The sequence below is a fragment of the Copidosoma floridanum genome, unplaced genomic scaffold (assembly GCF_036245765.1).
Source record: "Copidosoma floridanum isolate Cflo_tuat_1 unplaced genomic scaffold, Cflo_Japanese_pri ptg000013l, whole genome shotgun sequence".
In the NCBI taxonomy this organism is placed as follows: domain Eukaryota; kingdom Metazoa; phylum Arthropoda; class Insecta; order Hymenoptera; family Encyrtidae; genus Copidosoma; species Copidosoma floridanum.
In genome coordinates this window covers 20,126,906-20,150,193 of record NW_028321890.1, presented here as the reverse complement: position 1 = coordinate 20,150,193, position 23,288 = coordinate 20,126,906, and the positions used below count along the sequence as shown (strand labels likewise).

General features: G+C 35.6%; 2 protein-coding genes across 5 annotated transcripts in view; one reads left to right on the top strand and one right to left on the bottom strand.

The window, feature by feature from the left end:
- The window catches only part of GckIII (Germinal centre kinase III), a 107,289-nt gene extending 94,721 nt beyond the window's left edge, over positions 1-12,568 (bottom strand). The window contains exon 1 of the mRNA XM_014352861.3: positions 10,078-12,568. Coding sequence (XP_014208347.2) covers positions 10,078-10,092 — 15 coding nt within the window. The 5' untranslated portion in view covers positions 10,093-12,568. The remainder of the gene's footprint in view (positions 1-10,077) is intronic.
- Positions 12,569-13,132: 564 nt separating this feature from the next.
- On the top strand, positions 13,133-18,393 carry Arglu1 (Arginine and glutamate rich 1). 4 transcript variants are annotated; one of them, XM_014352824.2, is made up of 6 exons: positions 13,135-13,530; positions 13,613-14,053; positions 14,382-14,525; positions 14,907-15,147; positions 17,102-17,185; positions 17,353-18,392. In XM_014352824.2, exons 2-6 carry the CDS (start codon positions 13,617-13,619, stop codon positions 17,515-17,517), a joined length of 1,071 nt encoding a protein of 356 aa, XP_014208310.2. In that variant the 5' UTR covers positions 13,135-13,530; positions 13,613-13,616; the 3' UTR covers positions 17,518-18,392. The 4 variants fall into 4 exon arrangements, 3 of the variants coding, with proteins under 3 accessions (XP_014208310.2, XP_089447270.1, XP_014208312.2); XM_014352826.2 differs by having other exon boundaries at positions 13,136-13,530; positions 14,922-15,147; positions 17,353-18,391; XR_016292948.1 differs by lacking the exon at positions 17,353-18,392 and having other exon boundaries at positions 13,133-13,530; positions 14,907-16,325; positions 17,102-17,173.
- The last annotated feature ends 4,895 nt before the right edge of the window (positions 18,394-23,288 follow it).

Below are 23,288 nucleotides of genomic sequence, written 5' to 3'. Positions count from 1 at the left end.
GCCGGGGGAAAAGGGATTTTCATCTAATTTGCCTGCGATTCGTGCGGAAAAGGAGATCACGGGGCGCCCAAGAGGAATTCTATTTTCATCCTCTTCGCTTGCTCCTCTCACCTCCGTTGCTCTAGCATATTGCTGCTCGTCCTCTCATTTCTCCGCTGACATATATGTGTATGTACAATACGCTCAGTAACTATATTTGTCTACGATTTTTTTCTTGATGATCATTTTTTCTTTTACCTGATAAAATTGGAATATACCATTTCCTTCACTCGCTTGGGTTTGTTTTATAAAAATCATCAATGGCGTTCGGCTCACAGTTCAAACCGCGATACGCTTCCGTTAGCTGTCATTTACCAAGCAACCGATACAATGATGGTTATACGTGCAGAAGAGATCAATCGATCATCGAACTGGCGCGTGTCGTAATTGTTTACTCTGGGGAAATCAATTTTTGGAGCTCGTTCAAAATGTTTTTCTTTACGTTGTTTTTTTTAAAAGATATTTTTAAGTGAACCAGTGCATGCGTGTATCGTTCCATTGATGCGTTTATAAGTGGTCGTGTTCTCGTCATCCCCGATCTTCCTATTTAAATTCGTCAAAGTGGCATTACATGCACGAGAAGAGAACGCGATGCATGATTATTGCGTAATCAAATGATCCCCGCGTAATGGGATTAAATGGGCCCGAGTGCGCTTGTTTAGCTCTACTTTGGGACTGTTATAGGTATATATACTGGACATCCATGGTTGTGATCTATAACGTGTATACTATCAAGTAACATCATATAATACACTTGTACAGAAGCGGTAAACAAATTTAACGCCGATCGAATGTTCGTGACCTCTTTTCGGCATTACGATACGAGACAATTAGCCATTCCCAAGAGATTGGTTTTTTGAGTTTCTCGATTTGACGAGCTTTCGCCAAGGATTTTTTAATCTGAAACATCCTCTCCAGCACAGTACAGAAATCGTTTCCATACCAAGAGCTGTACCAATCAAGACCCTAAACAACGATACGAAAGAAATGAATAGAAAAAGGCCTACATTGTCCACAATCGCGTAAGTTGCAGTAAAGGTGATCTCGATATAGTTTGAATTTCATCTCAGTTATATAGCAAATGCTTACACTAGACGGGAGAGGCCACAATCACACGAGAAGCTCAAGAGAGAAGCGCGCGGCAATTAAATGCGAGCCAGGAATCATCACACACTCGAAACAGACGCAACAACGGAACAGCAATACAAGCACAATTAATTGGGTACAATGTAAAATTTAATTGCAAATTAGTTCGTCATACTACGAATACTACAAAGTGTACATCTGCATCATGTATACCGTGTATGTTGTGTCCACGTCAAAGATAACTAATTTCATTGTCCTCTCCTTCTCTGTTGGCTCATTGGTCTCTTAGTTTTCTTTAGAAGAGCAACAATTTACCTATAGGTACACGCAGACAAGGGCCTGTGACGAACTAAGCTGTGGTGTACCATTATCATATGCGTTTGAAAGACATGTTTACCGCCAAAGATTAGATTGTACGTATTTGTTGCTTCCTTCCAATGAACACGAGTCATCTTCGAACTATAGATGATCTTTTTGCTACTATAAACGTTTCGATGTTATTTTTTCTTCCCGAGGACATGGTTGTATAGTTAATGCTGTTTAGCATCGTATTTTTGCGAACATTGTAAGAAAACCCATTATTTTTTTATTCTACTTTGTCGGTGAGGTGGGTTGACGCGGGAAGAAGGAGTAAAAAGTCAAAGGTACCATGAAAATTCTGCCCGTTACTCGATACAGTCGAATTGCAACAATAAACGTGCAAGGGGGCGATTGAAGCTCGTCGAAACTCACACGCCGTATACGCGCGTTCAATCTCGATCTCGTCACTTTCGGTAAAATACAGCACAAGTGGTTTCTTCGCGTATTACACACATATAACCGCTGACTCGCTAGACAAACCTCGCACGTGCTGCAGGTCAACGTACCACTGACGTGTCCCGCGATAGGTCTCGATCTTTTTATTTTATTATTTTCTACTTCCTTTTCTTTGCCTCGGGGGTGCATAAGCCGAGCATAAGCTTTAAGTCTGAGTGTATCATATACATGGCACAAGAGGCTAAATAAGAAAGACACATGCGGCACTCGTGTCGGGCCTTCGATGTTTCCGAAAAGTTTTTCTCTGTGTCCCAACTGAGGATGATTTACGGCTTCGCCACACCAACTTGAACTTTCCTCTTTTTCAGAATTACGATTCTCCTTGGGATCATCCATCCGTCCTCGTCTGTGAGTCTGCTGCTTTTGCGTTCTTGAAATTCAAATGCCCGGCCTATATTGATGCTATTGTCACGTGCTTGGAGTATATATATATAATATATATAACAGTTGTTTCAGAGACAGAAAGTTGTTTCGAATGATAATTTGGTAAGTCTTTTAGTGCCAATATCTCAGTTTTACTTAGATAATTTTACGTTTCGTGTGGGGATTGTTTGAATAAATTTACGATAATTCTGTAGGAAAAAGGGATTATCATATTTTTAGAGACAATTATCGAATTATCGTTTATGTGAATATTACAATTGAACGCACTAATAATAGTTGTACATGGTTGACGAAATTCCAAAATGTCAATCATTCAAATAAATGTCGGGAACAGCAATTGTGAGAGGCAATTATTAATGATAAACGACACATTAAATTATTAGTTATTTTAGAGTTGTTTTGCAAAAATAATTTTAAAAAACCCGTAATCCTGACGATATTTTTTAACTAATAATGAATAAGATTCTATAACCATGTTTTTATAAAGATGAAGCTGATTCAATAAAATTTTAATCTTGATTAAAAAACAGAGTTATATTTCGAAATTAAGTCCATGCAAATTTCAGCAGTAGCAGCTCGGTACCTTTTATTTTTTTCCAACTTGAACTTTCTACAAATTACCATTTCGTGCCAATATCCGGCTTACACCCTTACTCTTGCACGAAATTCAAATGCATTGGGAAGCGGCTATGATGAGAACCGGAGAAAACTAGTTACCTTGGAATAATATCTCTGCACGGATCCCTTGTCCATTTCTCTTCCATTCGTCAACTTACTTAAAAATTTAAACCGAAAAGCTCACTGTCATTGTGATATTGGATAAGAGTTTTATCAGTATCAACTTTGGCGTGTGTGTGTATCAGAATCAGATGGTGAGTCATAAGGTATTGTATAGATAAAAAGGCCGTGCGTAATCGCACACCTCCACGTGAGTTTCCAGAGAATCAAGTTACCTAATCTTCTAAAATATCGCTTTGACGAAGCAGTTTTTTATTACAAGTATCATTGTCCACCTCCCCCCCCCCACAAATTAAATCAAGCTTTTACTTTTTTTTTTCTCGATGTATAACTATATTAATAACACAAAATAGATACACGTTGCTTATTTTTAAATAAAACTAATACTTTTTAAATTGCAAATTGATGAATGTAATCAAATGAAAACAATTTATATTTTTCGAATAAAATCAGAAATTTCCATTTCTACTATAAAAATATTATTTGGCAGTTCAATAGTAAAGTAAATAAGAATATATATTTTTGCAAAGTATCCCAATTTTTACTACTGATCAAAGAAGGAAAAAAAATTATAATTTTGGCAAGAGAAAAGAATCAAATTACCACTTATCTTATCTATATAGTGGCTGCCGCTAGTTCGCTCACCGAAGCAATGAGGCACTGTTTAGTAAGAGAATTGTACACTATTCTAACAAACAAGTTTGGTAAACGCGAATATGAATCGTGTTCATTGACGATACAGACAAACAAATTCAGTACAAACAATAAGTATGTACGTACGTAAAAACGTATACAATGACACTTATTTTATTAATGCTTGAACTCTCTTATCTCTTTCCAATTTTATTTGTAAGTTTTATTTAATTGTAATTATGGTATGTTTAAAATTATCTGATAGTATTGCCTCGTGCCAATATTAATTTTACAGCCAAGCTCATGTGTTTGGAAATTTACGAAATTCAACGGGAGCATGAGAACTACGCGTGTATAGCCAGTCTTTGGGACCAATTTTTTGGTGGCCAAGCTTCGGTACATTTACCTTACTTATGTCGTAATCCAAGAAAAATCATGAAGGAGGTAGAAGGAACGAGATTTAAGAACGTACGTTCTTGTGGCACACATTTAACTCTGGTAAATCAATATAGGTATGGTTATTCTCTATAATTCAACCTGGAAAAGTATATTCGCTCTGAAAGCAATAAAAAACTCTCCAATTTATGTTTTTTTTATTTTTTTTTTTATAGATTTCGACATACGCATGCTTTAATTTCGAAAAGAGATAACTATTGTAAAGTGCTTAACATCACACGCGGTATTGAAGTGCTAAAATATACACACATACGCAAATTACGTGTAAACGGTCAATGAACCAGCGATAACCGAATTGCGACCCGTTTGATATTTGAATGTATACATGCATATGGCAGAGAAGAGGGAGAGGAAGCTTTCAATTTTTAATATATGTTAAGTATACACGCGACACGGCCGACCAATGCACGCGGGAGAGAAGAACGAAAGATCGGTTATTTGCTCGATAGGAGGGGCAGGTTAGATCGATTTTTAGATAATTTTCGAGCTGATATTTGGTTATCTAATCTCTACCTTCTGGTGGGGGGTTTTCTATATCGTTTCATCTCATTACATCTGCGGTGTTAGTTTGTCAAAGATTTATGTGTTGTATTATATTTTTGCACATAATGTACGCTTCTTTTTCAGCTTTATCTTTGCCATCGGGTTTGGTGTATTGTTTTGTGACGACAGAAGAGAGATGTAAATGAAGCGATAAAAACGTTACTGGTGAAGTAAAAATCTTCATGATAAGTATCTGTTTAATTATTAATCTTATTTTTTTTAATGGTATTCAATTAAGATTTAACGCACTAATGCTATTATGTATAACAAAAAAAGACAATGGAACATTAAGTTTACATTTGGAGTACTTGTATTAATTGATCATTAAAAATAGGCACTGCAAATCAAAATGCTCAACTTAATTACTAACTACAGAGTTATCGTTGGTCTGCATTTGCGAAATAATTATTTATCACCTTATTATCAACTATTGAACTAGATTTATCAAAAAATCACCCAAAAAAAAACCTCAAACACAAAGTTAAAAAACGTAAAACTTCCTATCGTATGTTTTTTTTAAGTACTTTCACATAGTGTTAATTATTAAAGAAATAATTAGATAAACTGAATAGAGCTGATAAAATTAGTTTGAATATACGCAAGTTATTGTAATTTCGAAAACGTACGTATTTGTCTTGAATTATTTTACATTTATTCTTATTCTCATTGATGACAAAACAATTACACAAAATATAAATATAAATTTACAGAAAAAATTTTACAGAACCAATCAAATATTTAGTAGAATAGCAACAAGTAAATTTTCCCTTACTTAACACTAAAATTATGTACTCATTAGAATTAAATATTTTTTTATGTAAGAATGTATTAAGTATCTAACTTCAAGTGACATTATTATGTATTAATTCATATGCAACAGTAAATATTTTCTTGATTATAAGGAATTTTCCTTTTATTTTTCCATTTTTGAAAATCACAATATTTATTCATCTCTACGTATTGATCGAAGTATAATATTTTTGTAAAAACTTTTATTATTTTTCAAGGACTGTCATTTGTGCGCAAAAAAATTATGCCTGTAACTAACCTGATTTAATTATAATTATTGTTAAAATAACCCTTTAAATAATCTTGCGAGGGGTTAAAGAAACATACGTAAAAAAACTTCCTCATAATTATTTTTCACGTTTCATTCGATTTTCCCTAGGTAGTAATTATCACTTAAAATTATGTATCGTACACTAGGAGTACAATGCACGTATTATTTTACTCTTAAACACATAAAAATTAGAAACAAAAAACTTATTCCGGTCCATTGATTACCGACGATCGGTTACGTAGAAAGAGACAAGCCCACGCACGATACCCATTACCTAATTAGTTTTCCGGTAAATTTTAATTCGTCAGGAAATAAGAGAGCACATCACCTGGAAACTGACGCACAAAGGGGCATTGTATCCGACATAAGGCCTACGTGGGTGTGTGTTGACCAGTGAGCAAGCGCCAGCTTTAATCGCGGATGTGCTGCTCGCCTTTGTCAATTTTCCATAGAGTGGCGGCTCCCTCATGAGCGTGAGCAGCTGACATTATTATGACGTGCCGACTATACCTATACCTTTCCTATTCATATTTTCTCATTTGACCTTGATGATAAAAAAACTGGACGAATCAAAGCCAAAGCTCTCGATTCAATCCAAAATGTATACTTAATCGTAGGGAGCAGGTTTAAGTCGACGGGCTTTTCACTTGTTTAAGGATCCAAATTATTTCAGACTTGACAATATTTTTGGAAAACTTCCAAATCATTTCAAGTATTTATTTGTTCACTATTTTAATTTTAAATCCAGAATGATTGCATGATTTAATCAATTTCACGAGATTTGAGGTACAACTTTATTAGTTCGCAGTTCGTGTACATTTGTAAAAAAGACTTCGTTAACACAGCAACTGGAAAATAGTTCATAATACCAATATTGAGATAGTAAAATAAAAATTTAAGTACAATTCATACGAAATCCAAAAAAATATTTTTCATACTTGAAAATACTGATTCAGATTTTGTAAGCTTTGAAATGAGTAAATTTGATTGAACATTTAGGTATTTTATCGACTGCATAATATATAAGACTCGGTGCTCTAAACTTTAACTCAAATAGATTTGAAAATTTAATTCAGCTCGCATTAAAAAAAAAGTCAATAAAATATACACCTCTACCTACAATTTCACAGTTCAATAAAATTAAAAGTGGAAGACCTGCCGTATAATCCGGTATAATCGAGTTGTTTGCGATCGATGAATGTAGAAAAAAAAAAATTATTATTTCCCTGAATACTACGTAAACACACCTACAAACGTATCATTAATAAATCAAGCATGAAAAATTAATTCTCAGCAATGTAAGTACAGTATTATTCCACACAACACATACAGTACTTGTATTGTGTAGCGCAACACGCAAAAAATAGCCAAAGCCTTTCAGCAGCCGTAAAGGAGGAAAAAAAAACCAAAGCGATTTTACAAGAGCTTTCCTTAAAAATACCGTACATGCTGGCATTCATAACTCAACGCGTTATCAACTTTAATCCAACCTTGTTGAACTCGCGAGCGCCGGGTATAAAAGGTGCAGGTATATACAAAGATAAGAGCAATCGCTAAGTACACAACACAGACGCGCTTATGGTAAAACGGCAACAACTTATTGCATGCAGGTTTACATTTCTTGCGGTTCACGTGCATAATGTGTATATATATATTGAGAAGTGGAAAACTTTCAAAGCGCATTTAAATATAATCAGACGGCAAGCGCAAGAAAATTGTCACTACGTTACAATGGCACTTTGTATATTTTTCTTTTTTACAACAATAATCGAGCTTTTCCACTAACATACGTACACATACACGTGGAGTAATACATATGCGTACAACAATATAATAATAAGGGCCATTTTACTTAGGCACACGTGGCTCATACATAATATTAATACTACCACCCGTAAATTCTTCTTTTCAAGTGCGAGGGGCTACTTTTATAAAAGACTCGCACGCATTTTTCTCTTTGTTGCCTCGTATTTCTGTTGTAATTGCACCTTTGAACTCATAAAAATAAAAAATAAACAATCACACTGTTTTAGGGGAATTTTGCACTCATCCGTCGTCTGGGAAATTTGTACCGTCAAAATCAGTAATGTTGAATGCTGGTGCTTTTTTCACTTCTAATATGGTAATTTTCACTGTGCTAAATGTAGAAATTTTTTACGTCATCCAATAACGAAGTATAAGTTTTGGAAGAGTTACATTATTATTATCATGCATAATATGTTCTGAAAAAAAACCTACTTCTAAAATTGAAAATTAACGGTTGACGCATAAAATATAAATAAGAATAATAACAAAATTAATAATTAAAAAAAAAAAAAAAAAAACCTCAAGCTCACCTTATTGTATACAGGTTCATTCTTATGTACTTCACTGAAAAAAAATATAGCCCCGAGTAAATAAATAAATAAATAAACGAATAGCGCAGCAGTGCAGGCTCGTAATTTTTTCAAAAAACCGTAGTCACGGAATTCGGGCGAATCTCCAAAAATGAAAATAGGCCCCTTAAATATTAGGCACGACGTGCTCGACGACAAAAAAATCGGCCAAGCATCGTCCTATAAACCTAACGCAGGGGTGCAAAACACAACAAGACGAAAAAAAGATGCCAGCAGAAGGAGGAGGGTGGAGGGGATGAGAGGGTGATATTGACAGTTTGCCAGCTGGTGGTACTACTTAATGATGGCAGTTCAGGCTCGGGGTCAGGTTAGCTCCACCACCGTCCACGTTTCTTTCTCTGCTCTTTTCTTTTCGCTTCCGCGTTTAGGGGTCACGATTCTTCTCAACCCCTCCCCCACAGCACGTCCCATCTGTTCTATATACATATACGCGTATGACGCGATTGACTCTCTTTGTTCCTTTCTTCTTCGCTTAGTCCATTATTTTTTTTCTCTCCCACGCAATGATTATGATAATAGTTCCGACGATGTACAAGCTATCACTGGTGACTGTAAATGACAACTAGCACGAGTGTGGACCAAAACTCAACACCATACGCGTGCCCTTTTTCCAAAGATTCAAAAGTATGGCTTCTTCCTTCTATTTTTTTTTTTTTCGCGTGCATGCAAACTGTGCCACTGCCTCTCCTGGCAATCCTCTTTTTACCTCGGAGGGAATTTAAAATGCGGGGGAGCTTAGCTCGCGACGATGCACAAACACACGTGTGCGAGACTCCAGGGAGCGTGTGTATATGTTTACGCTGATAATAAAAGGGGCGCAGAAATTATAAAAAAAAGGGGGATTTTGGTGCACTACATTTGCTTCTTCCCCCATTTGCTCCTCTCCCGCGGGAGAGTTGGTAATACAAACCTGTGCTGTACATGGAGCTTGAAATGATAAATTTTTGAGCTGTTGTTTCACCTTACAGTTTTCATGCAACGCTTCAAAAGTTGAGTTTTTTTTTTTTTCGTTGTTTGTTTTACATCTCTGGCGTGCAAGTACAACAATGAGCATTGATAAGTATGCGTTTATAACGCAGTCGAAAATTAACATGAACAATTTTTTTTTTTTTTTTTTTCTGATGGCGTGAGCTTGGATAAAATTGAGTTCAATTTTTCACGGTTCATAGTGTCATTAGTGTCAGCATGAAAACGAGTGATTGATACGTTTTAAAATACACTTAGAGCTCGACCGACGAATTACTCTGATAAGGTTGAGTTTGGAAGGGTGAGCGAAGCATCAGGCTTGTCACGAACTTTTATAAACTAAATAAATGTTTCACTTTATGTTTTTTATGTTTAAAGGTGTATTTTAACAAATGATACTTTGTCCTTGATCAACTATTTTCACTTTGTAAAATAATTTTAATTAAACTTACAAATCTCGTGATCTGATTCTACTCGTATACTTGTATGAGTTTATTAGTGATCTCGAGTCGTAATTTTATTCAAGAATATACATATATACGTTGCTACGAAAAATACCAGAGCGCGATCCAACCGACTTTGATTTCTAAACTCTCTACAAAAATAAGTAGTATACCTCAAACATTCAGAGAGAGAACGTTGAACATTTCGGCAAGAGAAGAAAAAAAAAAAAAAAAAAAACAATGCGAGTGTTCTAGTTTTTCTTTTTGTTTCTTTTTCATAAATCCATCTCTTGCGTCACTCCTACACTTCGATTACTGGTCGAACAAACACGAGAAGCAAATAATAAAAGTATCGTATAACACGTGCGAACTCATACAACAGCCAAAAGTACCTTCTTTAAAAAAAAAAACTTCTTCGATCTGCTGTGGTTTAAATGCTTTACTTTACTGTACAAGGGACGAAATGTCAGGTTCAATGTCAGACGCGTGTGCATAGGCAATGAAAAGACAGACTCACCTCATTGAAGGCCATCTTCTTCGCTAGGCTTCCGGAGTCGCGGGAGCTGCCGGCGCCTGCCTGGCCCAGCGTTCGCCCTTTGACGCTTCCTCGTGGACGGAAGAAGCGGTCTGCTCCTCCGCCGCTGTCGCCGTTGACGACAACAACAACAACTTCACCCTTTGCTGCTGTTTCTGAACAGCTCCTCCTCTGAGGCTACGCTCCGCTGCTACTCTCGACCACTGCTGAAGACGATTCAGTCGCGATGCACATCGAACTGGCTGATGCTGCACCAAATTCTTAGAAACGGCAACAACTTGACGGCAAAACAACCGATCACCGATTGATACTTCAGTACTGTTCTCCGTGCCGCGACACATGCGGTCACACGGCGGTCTCACGCGATATTTGTTCTTCCACTGAACCACAACGTCCGCGCCTCATGTACTCGGGTATTATATAAATATTAAGTATCTTCCTTCTTTTTGGTTTGATTGTCGTTGTTTTTTTTTTTGTTATCAGTTCACTGAAATTGGCCTTGTATCACACACGCGTATGCTGTTTTCGAAGCACGAGTTTAGGACGACGATGACTCGATACCGACTACTGCGGTGCCCCAGTGGATGCGTTCGCCCGTCTCATTATGCACCAGGTGTTGCAGATCGCCGCAGGCGAGAATAAAATGCGCCGTCGCCGCTGCTCCGACTCCACTCTGTTGCTGTTTGCATGTACAACCTATAGGCTGTACGTATACCTGTATAACTCCGTGCTCCGTTCTGTCGCGCGTGCACGTGTATACATACGTATATTATGATCGCGTCGTTGTGTGCTCTACAATTATAGTTATACGGATACCTATATTAGGTATTATAGGTGTTGGTATATACTAAATCGTAAATATAGCTTAGCACCTTAGCAGCCGCGTGCGAGAGTCTGTATAGAGCAGCAGTAGAAAGAGACTGCACAATACATGTGTATTGTATATACGTTACCTATACGGGCGCCTTGACCTCCGCACGACTGAGCGAGACACAGAGGCCAAGAGGAGTCAGCAACTCACCAGTATACATGTAACTTACAGGTACTAGTGGTACTACCTATAATATATACTAGGCTTCTCTTCGGCGTGCCAAGCCAACACGACCAAATTATTTATTGTAAATTCTATGATGTTATGTTTGTACTTCAAGTGTATTAAATTAACATTGAATGTTTGAAATTTTCTTCTTTCTTTCTTTCTTTCTTCAAACTTAACTGCACAGCAGCAACTTTGTCTCTCACAAAACTGATAACGATTAAGGCGAATTATGTTGCTTGCTCCGATACTTATTTATTTCTTGATTTAACACTTTTCACTGTTTTTGTATTCATAGATATATGTATATATATTTGCTGGTTTCCAGTGAACTCACATAAGCCACGCGGTGAAGAAGCTAACACAGGATCTCAGGTACATGGTTGCACAGCAAGTGTGAGTACCTAAGTGTATTTATAGGTGAAAGGGCAACGACGCGTTGCCAACTTGAGTCACATTCCTCAGGTGTGTGCTCGCGAAAAAAAGGATGATAAGAACATCAGAAAAGAGAGAAAAAGGACGACTATTACCCGCGTATATACAGATGTAAATGTATATAGACCGACACTGTGACAATACACTTGCACAATACTTGCACTGATAATGTAATTTCTTGTACACAACGGAGCACGATTAGGCCAATGTTTTTTCAAGCACAGAGAATTGACACATGAGCTTTGTCTAAAGAATAATATGTTGTATGCTTGGTTAATTGACAACACCAGTAACCACTTCGGAGCAAATATTACCTAGGTGTTGCACACTTGGTTTGTCTGTTGTGCACCAGCTTCGGAGCATCGGGGCAGCGCTTTATGTTGTGTATACATATGATGTGTTGTGTCTTTCTCTCTTCTTCTCGGCGGGGGCGACGAGCGACGACGAATGGGCTCGCTCTCTCTCCCTCTGTTCTACTATTCTTGTTCTTCTCCCATACTCTTTTTCTTGAACTTCTTCTTACCCACTGCCGAAGAGCACCTTTACTTCAACACTCGTGTACGTGCACTTTGATGTTTAAAGAGGCAATAAGTACACAATGCAAAAGATAAACGAAGTTTGTTTGCGATGTCCTAGCAGTCACTGGTCAAATGAAATCTCGTCGTCGTCGTTGTCATCGTGTTGTGGTCGTGGTGACGGAGAGACTTAGCCTCTTTATCACAATTATCACTGTTTCTAAGAGTTTATGTGGTTTAAGTACACGACGTATGATGTACACATGCGAAAACGACACACGATTGTCACACCGCAACCACGGGCGCTTTGCTGCTCCGAAACACACTAACACTTTTTTTTTCGCTACTATAATAACAAGAGTCTACGTGCGAGTGTATTTACAATATCGTCGCCGCGTCCGTTGCAGCTGCCGTTTTCGTGTTTGCAAGAAAGAGAGGCGAGAGAGCAGAGCAAGACCCCTGCCTTGCTGCCCATCTTTTTTTTTGCTAGCTCTGTTGTCGCAAATTCAGAAAGTGCTGGGTATATAGTAAACAACAGACAGACCAGCGTCATCTTCAGTCGAACTGTTGAGTTCAGGCGTTCTATAGGTTTGAAGATTTGAAATAATTGAAATTGGAAAAGATGTCAGTTGAAAGTTCAGACGGTAGAGGGAATTACTTGACGGTGGGTACCGCGCCGCAGTCATGCAGTTATCAAAAACGGCAAAAAATAAAAATAAAAAAAAACATAAAAAACAAAACATGAAATGTGGCATAACGTAGTCCATTAGGTACTCAAAAGCCAAATAAAGAAATAACAACATAATTCGAATCGATCGATCGATTAATACCGCCAAGTTACATACAATTTTATTAATGTACATTTATTCTTACTAAAAAAATGTAGATTGAAAATTAAAAATGTCAATAAAAATCTCTATATTGAACAATAATTTATCAATTCATAGTTGCAATTTGCAGTATTTGCATTTGCAATAATTGCAATATCACAACGCTACTAGCGCCACAGTGCCAAACCTCACACCCACTACTGCATCAACCGAAAGTCCGCGCAGTTCCACACAAATCCCCACAGCATACTTTTCCCATGTGTTTAAGTCTTGGGTGACGTACGTTAACAATAATTGAATAATTTATGTTTTATCCTTCAATCATTTTAACTTTGAAACATTTACACCCCAAGCACCGCGTTCTAGTGTTTATCCACAAAAGAAGTCGACAGTTATATCGATGTTGATCGTCGCTTGTCATTGTTTTCTCTCCGCAGCTCTTCACCCAATCAATAGATACGTAAACGTAAGCGCATAAATAATAAACAAGCCGGGCGATACAGATACAATTAAGCTAGTCAAGTGCAAGAACCGTGTCTCCGTAGTCCGCGATCGGTGTATATATATAGCTAAGTGCGAGGAACAGAAGAGAAGCAAAGCACACACACCCAGAGCGGAGGTATGTATTAACGTGTATCGGTGTATCATTATCCAATCCATAAACACACGTATCGGGGCTGGGCGGGCTCATTCTGCATCAGCTTAATGGACGATTTTGTGGCGCAGCAGCAGCGTCCCGTCGTCGTTGGCCATCGTCACCTGTCCCAGAAAAACAGCAAAACGGCGGCACTCGACGTACTCCACTCAACGTCGGCCCTGCGTCGACAGCAGCCATCATCAGCAGCTGTGTCGTCGTCTTCCTCTCGTAGCGTAGCGGCGGCCTACTACTCGTCGTCGTCATCTTCGTCTACAGCTGTAAGCAAGGCTGCGCTACTCCTTGCGGGAGGCAGCAATAAATCCGAGGAACGAAGTAGCCACCACAAAAGCAGTACAATGGGCAGATCGAGGTCGCGGAGCAAGTCGCCGAGCAGTAGGCGCCGCCACAAGAGCAAACACTCGCACAAGCATCGCTCCAAATCACGCGAGAAGCGCTCCAACAGCAAGTACACCGAAAAACCTCGTGAAAAAAGCTCAAAGTCCAGGTAAAAGCGTCTACAACATACATAAGAACATCGCATTATCAACAGTACTCGTGGTCCTCCTAGTACGACACCCGCTAGTCGCCATCTTCCCTTGTTTCTCTCTCTTATCTACGCATCACCTAGCCCGCAATACGTTCCTCCTGTCCCACCCACGCTTTTCTCTATTGTATACTAGTGTGCATGGTTCACTGCGACAAGAGTGCAATGTTCACACATGCGTGTGTATACATCGGCATAATGGGATACCGTAACATTATTGATTTTCTCTTCCGACATTCGTGTATACAAGTATTAAAAGCTCTTCGTATTTTCTTGACCTATTGTGCAGAAAGCGCTCGCACTCGGAGTCGTCCAGCAGCGCATCGGACGTGTCCGACGACGTGCACGTTGTCACGCACAAAAAGCGCACGTACCGGGAAAGAGAACGGAAAATGGACGAGGTCGAGCGGCTTGCGGAGATGGAGAGACAAAGGTTAATATTTATGTCAAGCGCACTGCCATGCGACTATCTGCACTTACATGTACCAAATACATGACTTACTATGTATACTTATATACGTTTGCCTTCATAGTATGTGTTACTGTCTTCATTATGTAACTACTGGTACAATAGAAACTACCGTCAGTAGGTATCTATTGTAGATTACCCAAAATCCAAGTATCCGTCTACTTGTTTCACTTAATGTGTATGTAATGCAGGCATTGTACGCTCTAGATATCGAAAACATTTTATTCTCTAGAAAAATCGAACGGATACCCTTTTTTTGAAGTGCTATCTACACACCTTTCTTTTTCATCACTTGCATTAAATTACAGTTGAACAGTAGTTTTAATCTTCTAAGTGTAAGAAAAGATTTTTTTGTTTAAGGCGTCAAAGAGAGGTGGAGCAAAAGATTGTGGAAGAAGAAGCCGCTAAAAGGATAGAGGAGCTCGTGCAAAAGCGAGTGGAAGAAGAGCTGGAGAAGCGAAAAGAAGAGATCGAAGCTGAAGTGCAGCGACGTGTTGAAGAGGCTAAAAGAGCCATGGAACGACAAATGATGGAGGAAATGGAGTGGCGACAAGCTAAATTACGCGAAGAGGAAAAGAGAAGAGAGGTAAGACTTATCCAAAGAAACATCGGTATTTAGCTCAAATACTGATACTGCTAACTACGATTCAGATTTATTGATTTATCGCTAATATTCACACTATTTGTGTATGTGTATAAAGTAAGAAAAGATGTAATTTTTAAATTTACTTACATCAGTTATTAATAAACAAAATAATTTTATTTTTTATAAAACGCGTTGAACATATAATTAATATTTATTTTTACATGACTTAGCAGTATTACAGTATTTGGGCTGGAAGCATTGTGGTTTAACTATATTTTTGAAACCTGAAGCATAAAAGAACCTCAGTGCTTCCTATATTCCCCAGCATCATTTTTAGTCCTACTGTGGGGGTTTGCTTAAACGGTCCTATAAGGTTTTTTTCCAATGTAGGAGCATGTAAGTTATTTGTAAATGATCAATTATGTACCTACACATGTATGTATACGTACATATCCAGCACTACGTGAATTCAGGTTTATGTGTTTGTACATACATATACGTAAACATGTGATTGTTAAAAGAAGAACAGATACAGACTTTTGCCGGGCCACACGTGTTGTAGATCCTGAGTTGACTTTTTTTTTTTTTTTTAAATATACAATGTTAAAAGACTTTGGTACATTACACGTATGTCAACCAGAGACAAGCCTTTTCTACCTGTGATTCTACCAGTAATGGAAGAAACTTAAATTACAAGATAACAGACCGACATAATTGTTTTGTGAAGTTTTTGTTGAAAGTAAATTATATTTTGTGTTAAAATTTGTTTTACAAATATGAAATAAATTAATCAGTTAAACTTTTTTGACAATAGCTCTATTTAATAATTTTGCCTTGATGAAAATTTGATAATTTTACAAAAGCTCTTAGTAGCTACAGCCAATTTATGAACACTAGCTTAGGACCTGTCAAAGTTTTTGTTTTGAAAAGTAAATATGTCACGGTCAACTATAAATTGTGAAACAAAGTTGAATGAAAGACAGTGAGTTGAACCGGGTCCAGGTAGACTTAACAAGGCAGAAAATTAGATTCTCATAGCGAGCAAAGCACGACCTAGCAATTATATAGGTCGCCTTTCTAACTGACTACCAACAGAAGAAGCCGGTAATTTACTCACTGCCGTGTGATTGTCGATGAAGAAGGCAGCCCCTACATGAACTGGTGAAAGCGTCATTCAGGTATTATCCAATTTATATTTTCATAATTCACTATATGAATATTGTTCATCATAACTAGCGTTCCTTGATAAATTGATGTTTTTAAATCACGAGGAAAAATCTGTTAGGGACCACCGAAAAACTAAACAGCGGTCAGGACGAGCATGTTGCAATGTTTCGTTTGATAGCTTTCTAATGAATAATCTGTTATTTCTTATTCAGGGTAATGAATGGGAGGAGAGAAGGAAAAAGGATAAAAAAAGTCTAAGTACAACAAATTAGTTATAATAATATCTAAGAGTCAAGCATACTTATATTTCTTTTCACACTTACAATGCTATTAATATATAATTTTTAAGTAGCATGCACTTATTTATTTAACAAAACCAATTTTTATTGACTATTCTCTTGGGATGTTTATTACTAGAACTCGTTATTGTACTAAAATATGAGATGAATAAAATTTGTTAAAAGTATATTGTAGCTTTCTTTTCTTTCTCTAGTACAACAAAAATAACTCATATTTTTTTGTATTTTTCAAACAATCAAAAGCAAGATTTTTTTTGTTGACTGTTCAATGGACTCTTCGTAAAAGACAAAACCAAATTCTTTTTTTTCCCTCTACCAAAACCTAATCCCCGCTCTCATGATGTTATACCTAAGGATGTGCTGATAAGCGTAGGTTATTATTACATAGCAGCACCAATGATTTTGGACTTAAAAAGGAAGAGGTGTAACTAAAAGAGTTGACTCATATTATTAATACATCATATAAACGTCATTTACTGTCGTTGTAGGAGGAAGAGCTGAAAAAACGCGAGGAACTTGAAAGGATCATGGAGGAGAACAACAGAAAAATTGAAGAAGCCCAAAAGAAACTGGTGAGTTGAATAAATTAACGAATAACTAATTTGTTAAACATTGCACAAGAATGTTGAGTCTTTTTTACATAAACTGAAGCATTACATTGTTTTATCAGATTATTTAGTTGAAAATATGTATGAAAATTGTATTTTAATTTTTTTTTTTTTTTCTTTTTTTTCCACAGGCCGAGGAAAGACTCGCGATGGTAGAAGAGCAGCGGCTAATGGAAGAAGAGAGACAAAGAATGCGAAAAGAGCACGAAAAACGCGTCAAGGAAGAGCAGAAAAAAATCCTTGGCAAGAACAACTCCAGACCAAAACTCTCTTTTTCACTAAAGCCAGTTACGTGAGTCTATTCATTCGGTGTAGTTTTTTTGTTTTCTCTTGTGATATAAAAAAAAAAAAAAATGCCCTTTGATGTCTCTATCGGTTGGAGCATCAGCGCAAAATGGACTCGAGAGTTTTTCTCAAGGAGCAAGAGCAGCCTATCCTTGAGACTTTAACAAATCTGCTACAAAGTTGACGATTTTCGTTTTCTGTAATGCAATAATGTAGTTAGTCCAGATTTGTACGAGTGACTCATATATACATCGTCCAATGAGATTTTTTAAAGTTCCAAAGATCAGTTCTGTTGTTCTCTACTCGAGTTTTCCAAAGAACCTCCGTTCAGCTTTGGAAACGTGTAAAATGCTTTTTTTTTTTCCTTTTTTTTTTTTTTAATCGGTTTATTTTATTGTAAAAATCGCGTTTTTATTATTTTTATTATTAGTACTATAGTGTTATATCTTGTAGAATTACTGTGGATGAGTGAGTGTAGTTTGAGTGGACTAAGAAATTCAAGGTATATTTTGTATAAAGTTTGCAGTTATCTGCGATTTTGCCTTCGAATTTTATTGGTACTGTATGTAATTAATGTATTTATAGAAATGCATATAAAAATATTAAAAATGAAAATTCCTTTTTTACAAATAAAAAAAAAAATTATCTTTGAAAACAAGAGTGCTTTTGAGTTATTATTCCACATACAATTTAGTTCCTTCAATTCAAGGAACTTGATTAATTTATCTGCTTAAGATTGTCTAATATATACCTACATAGTTTATCAGATGATAAAAATCTGTTTCATCTTTTAAATCAGTATGATTTGCTTCCATACCTTGTATAGTTAAATTACGATACTACTGTTCTGTACATTAAAAGTTATTGTTTCTTAGCTGTGGATACTAATAAATCGATGATTTGCACTACAATTGTCTGTCTTATTGGGTTTAAACCCATAATTCCCAATTTCCTTTGATATTTAATTTCAATCGTATTTCTGCATGAAATGTATGTTACGCTAACAGTCGCATGTATGAAAACCAATTATAATTTAAAGTAGATGAGAATTTTTTTTTATCAGATTGAACCGATATATTTTTACTTTTATAGAAAAAATTCATTTAAAATATTAAATGTCATTACCACATACTTTTTACTGTTACAATTTCGTTCACAACTTAAGTATTGTATAAGATGTTTAACTCTATTGTGGAGTATAATCACTAAAATTTTCAAAGCTGGTAGTAAATAATTAAAACTACAGTTTTTTTCCTGAGAATTTTCTAATTGACATGTCTACACAAATAATTCCGTCATTGATCAGTATGGTGATTAGGTAAGTATCAAAATTGAATATACTGTATAAAATAAGTTTTTGATAAAACATCGTGAAACTAACAGTTTTTAAGTTTTGACTGATAAAATCTATGCAACAATGATTTAAACACTTGTACTTTTTAGTAACTCTCATACATTATATTCGTTAGCATACTTTATTATTCCTTACTTTCTATTTCCTGTACTCCATTCTCTTATAGTTTATCGTTTAGTGACATTTTTTCTTAAAAGTTTCTTAACATAAGTACGCTTTTTAGGTTCTTCATGTAAATTTTTACTTGAGTTGTACTGAAGTGATGTTATGTCATCACTTTTTAATTTATTATCATTATTATCAAAACTTAGTAAAATACGGAATTTACAGTACATATTTTAACATGGTGTAATTCTGACTTGATGAATTATGTGGAGCAATTGTTGACGTGATTTTGTTTCAAGAAATCCTGCAAACTAAGGAAGCATTCTTACTTAAACTTAGCCTCAATTAAATTACAGCATCTTGATGATTAATGCAATATAATTGTTGTGGAATTATCGATTTCTAAGATTGTTGTAAGTACTGGGAATCGTGATACAAATTGTAGTGGCTTTTTTGGTGAGTCACTTGTCTGGCGTGTGGTCCGTGATCGCCACGTTCAGAAGTTGACGCTTGCACCAATGCACCGCCCAACCATGCGACGTTACAACGACCTATACGTAACTTATCTGCTGGCAGTGCTGGCAGCATTTGCGGATGCCTCTGAATTTATCATTCTGGTAAATAAAGCACGGCGTAAAATATACGTGAAGATTTACACACATATAAAATGTAGTAATTATAGCAATCACTACTAAGTAATGCTATATCGCCGAATTTATTAAACCACATAAGTAGAATATCTATACTTTTAGATGTCAATTTATGGGTAAAAAGTAAATTGTAAAATTGCCGCAAATGGCACAGAAAATGTTAACTTCTTATTGTCTATCTATCAAATTAGTTGCGGCTGGTTTATAATTAATAAAATGGCTCTACTGTGAGTAGTAATGATAATTATTTTGATCAGCGCCATCTAGCGTTGGGAATTTTTGAACTAAAAAGTGGCCCTAAACTTTTGACTCATAGCATTAGCGCTTAGAGCTATTTAACCAATTATAAACCAGCCGCAACTTGTCTCGTAGCTATAAAATCAAAAAATAATAATACATGTGTTTTTGGCGGCAAGTTAACAACACATTTTCTACCGAAAATTCGACCTCCCATGTATTTATACTTTCAAAGATAAATTTTTGAGTGAAAATAGATTGTTGACTTGCCGCCAAAAACACATGTATTATTATTTTTTGATTTTATAGCTACAGTATGAGTTGCGGCTGGTTTATAATTAGTTAAATGGCTCTAAGCGCCAATGCTGTGAGTCAAAAGTTTAGGGCCACTTTTTAGTTCAAAAATCCGCAACGCTAGATGGCGCTGATCAAAATAATTATTATTACTACTCACAGTAGAGCCATTTAATCAGTTGTAAACCAGCCGCAATCAATCTTACAGGTATAAAATAAAAAGATAAAATCGTTTGTGCTGATTGCGGCAAGTTTACTATCTATCTTTTACCCGATAATCGATCTCCTACATATTTATACTTATGGAGGTAGATTTTGGAGGAAGAGTTTTTATCAAAATGTTAAAATTTGATAATCATTTTAAGTATTTACTAAGTGTAACATTAAGTGTTGATTTTTGTTACTTGAAATACATCAAAAACAAGAAGAGCCATACTTATAATGTCAGAGTTTTTAAACATTTTTATTCGATAAGTATTTTTATAAAAATGTAAAATAATTTTTCCATTGCATTTATTGACATAATGTTGTGTATATTACAATCACAGCTACGAAAAAAAAATCGAAGTTGTAAGACCTATTGCTTAGGAATATTCCAAATTTCGATGCACAATGAGTATCAGACTCAATAACGTAGTTATTACTGTTTGCAACTACAATTGGAATACCACCTGGATGAAAAAAATTGTAATTTTTTGAAACATAATATATTAAGCGTGGCATATGGTTTTACAAAATTTACTTACTAAAATCAATTTTGCCTGGCTTAAAAAATAATGTACCCTTTGTGAGTTTTTGTACAATTATTTTAACACAACCAAGTTTGACTAAAATCTGTAATAATCAAGTTTTTAAGTATTAGAGATGATGAGTTTAATCATATTTGAATACTTTTAACTTGTATGCAAGTAAGCTCGGGGCCTTCTTACTTAGTCATATATGTACCTAGACTGGATACACCTGCCTCTAGAGCATCTCCAGATAAAAATAAAATAATAGTATGTGTGTTTTTGGCGGCAAGTTAACAATTTATTTTCACTCAAAAATTTATCTTTAAAAGTATAAAAACATAGGAGGTCTATTTTTTGGTAGAAAATAGATTGTTAACTTGCCGCCAAAAACACATGTATTATTATTTTTTGATTTTATAGCTACGAGACAAGTTGCGGCTGGTTTATAATTGGCTAAATAGCTCCAAGTGCTAATGCTATGAGTCAAAAGTTTAGGGCCACTTTTTAGTTCAAAAATTCCCAACGCTAGATGGCGCTGATCAAAATAATTATCATTACTACTCACAGTAGAGCCATTTAATCAATTATAAACCAGCCGCAATTAATCATACAGGTATAAAATAAAAAGTTAACACCGCTTGTGCTGATTGCGGCAAGTTTACTATCTATCTTTTACTCGAAAATCTACCTTCAAAAGAAATTTGGATCATTAAAATACTTAATGCTTATTGTTGGCCAAGATAAACTTATTAATTGCTCGTAGCAGCAGAGAAAAAATCTAAGTGATAATAAAACCTTGAATAAGAATCGATGGAGTTTTGAATAGGCGTGTTTTGGATCGTATGCTTGGAGCAGTATATGTTATTATATAGACAGGCCAGGTTTATCTCTTACTAGAGTACAAAATCGGTTCTCACCTATTGTAACCGTATGACACTAGAGAATTGATGGAGGTATGGTGTTTCGAATATTTTATCATGAAAATATTTATCTGGAGATGCTCTAGAGGCAGGTGTATCCAGTCTAGGTACATATATGACTAAGTAAGAAGGCCCCGAGCTTACTTGCATACAAGTTAAAAGTATTCAAATATGATTAAACTCATCATCTCTAATACTCAAAAACTTGATTATTACAGATTTTAGTCAAACTTGGTTGTGTTAAAATAATTGTACAAAAAGTCACAAAGGTTACATTATTTTTTAAGCCAGGCAAAATTGATTTTAGTAAGTAAATTTTGTAAAACCATATGCCACGCTTACTATATTATGTTTCAAAAAATTACAATTTTTTTCATCCAGGTGGTATTCCAATTGTAGTTGCAAACAGTAATAACTACGTTATTGAGTCTGATACTCATTGTGCATCGAAATTTGGAATATTCCTAAGCAATAGGTCTTACAACTTCGATTTTTTTTTCGTAGCTGTGATTGTAATATACACAACATTATGTCAATAAATGCAATGGAAAAATTATTTTACATTTTTATAAAAATACTTATCGAATAAAAATGTTTAAAAACTCTGACATTATAAGTATGGCTCTTCTTGTTTTTGATGTATTTCAAGTAACAAAAATCAACACTTAATGTTACACTTAGTAAATACTTAAAATGATTATCAAATTTTAACATTTTGATAAAAACTCTTCCTCCAAAATCTACCTCCATAAGTATAAATATGTAGGAGATCGATTATCGGGTAAAAGATAGATAGTAAACTTGCCGCAATCAGCACAAACGATTTTATCTTTTTATTTTATACCTGTAAGATTGATTGCGGCTGGTTTACAACTGATTAAATGGCTCTACTGTGAGTAGTAATAATAATTATTTTGATCAGCGCCATCTAGCGTTGCGGATTTTTGAACTAAAAAGTGGCCCTAAACTTTTGACTCACAGCATTGGCGCTTAGAGCCATTTAACTAATTATAAACCAGCCGCAACTCATACTGTAGCTATAAAATCAAAAAATAATAATACATGTGTTTTTGGCGGCAAGTCAACAATCTATTTTCACTCAAAAATTTATCTTTGAAAGTATAAATACATGGGAGGTCGAATTTTCGGTAGAAAATGTGTTGTTAACTTGCCGCCAAAAACACATGTATTATTATTTTTTGATTTTATAGCTACGAGACAAGTTGCGGCTGGTTTATAATTGGTTAAATAGCTCTAAGCGCTAATGCTATGAGTCAAAAGTTTAGGGCCACTTTTTAGTTCAAAAATTCCCAACGCTAGATGGCGCTGATCAAAATAATTATCATTACTACTCACAGTAGAGCCATTTTATTAATTATAAACCAGCCGCAACTAATTTGATAGATAGACAATAAGAAGTTAACATTTTCTGTGCCATTTGCGGCAATTTTACAATTTACTTTTTACCCATAAATTGACATCTAAAAGTAT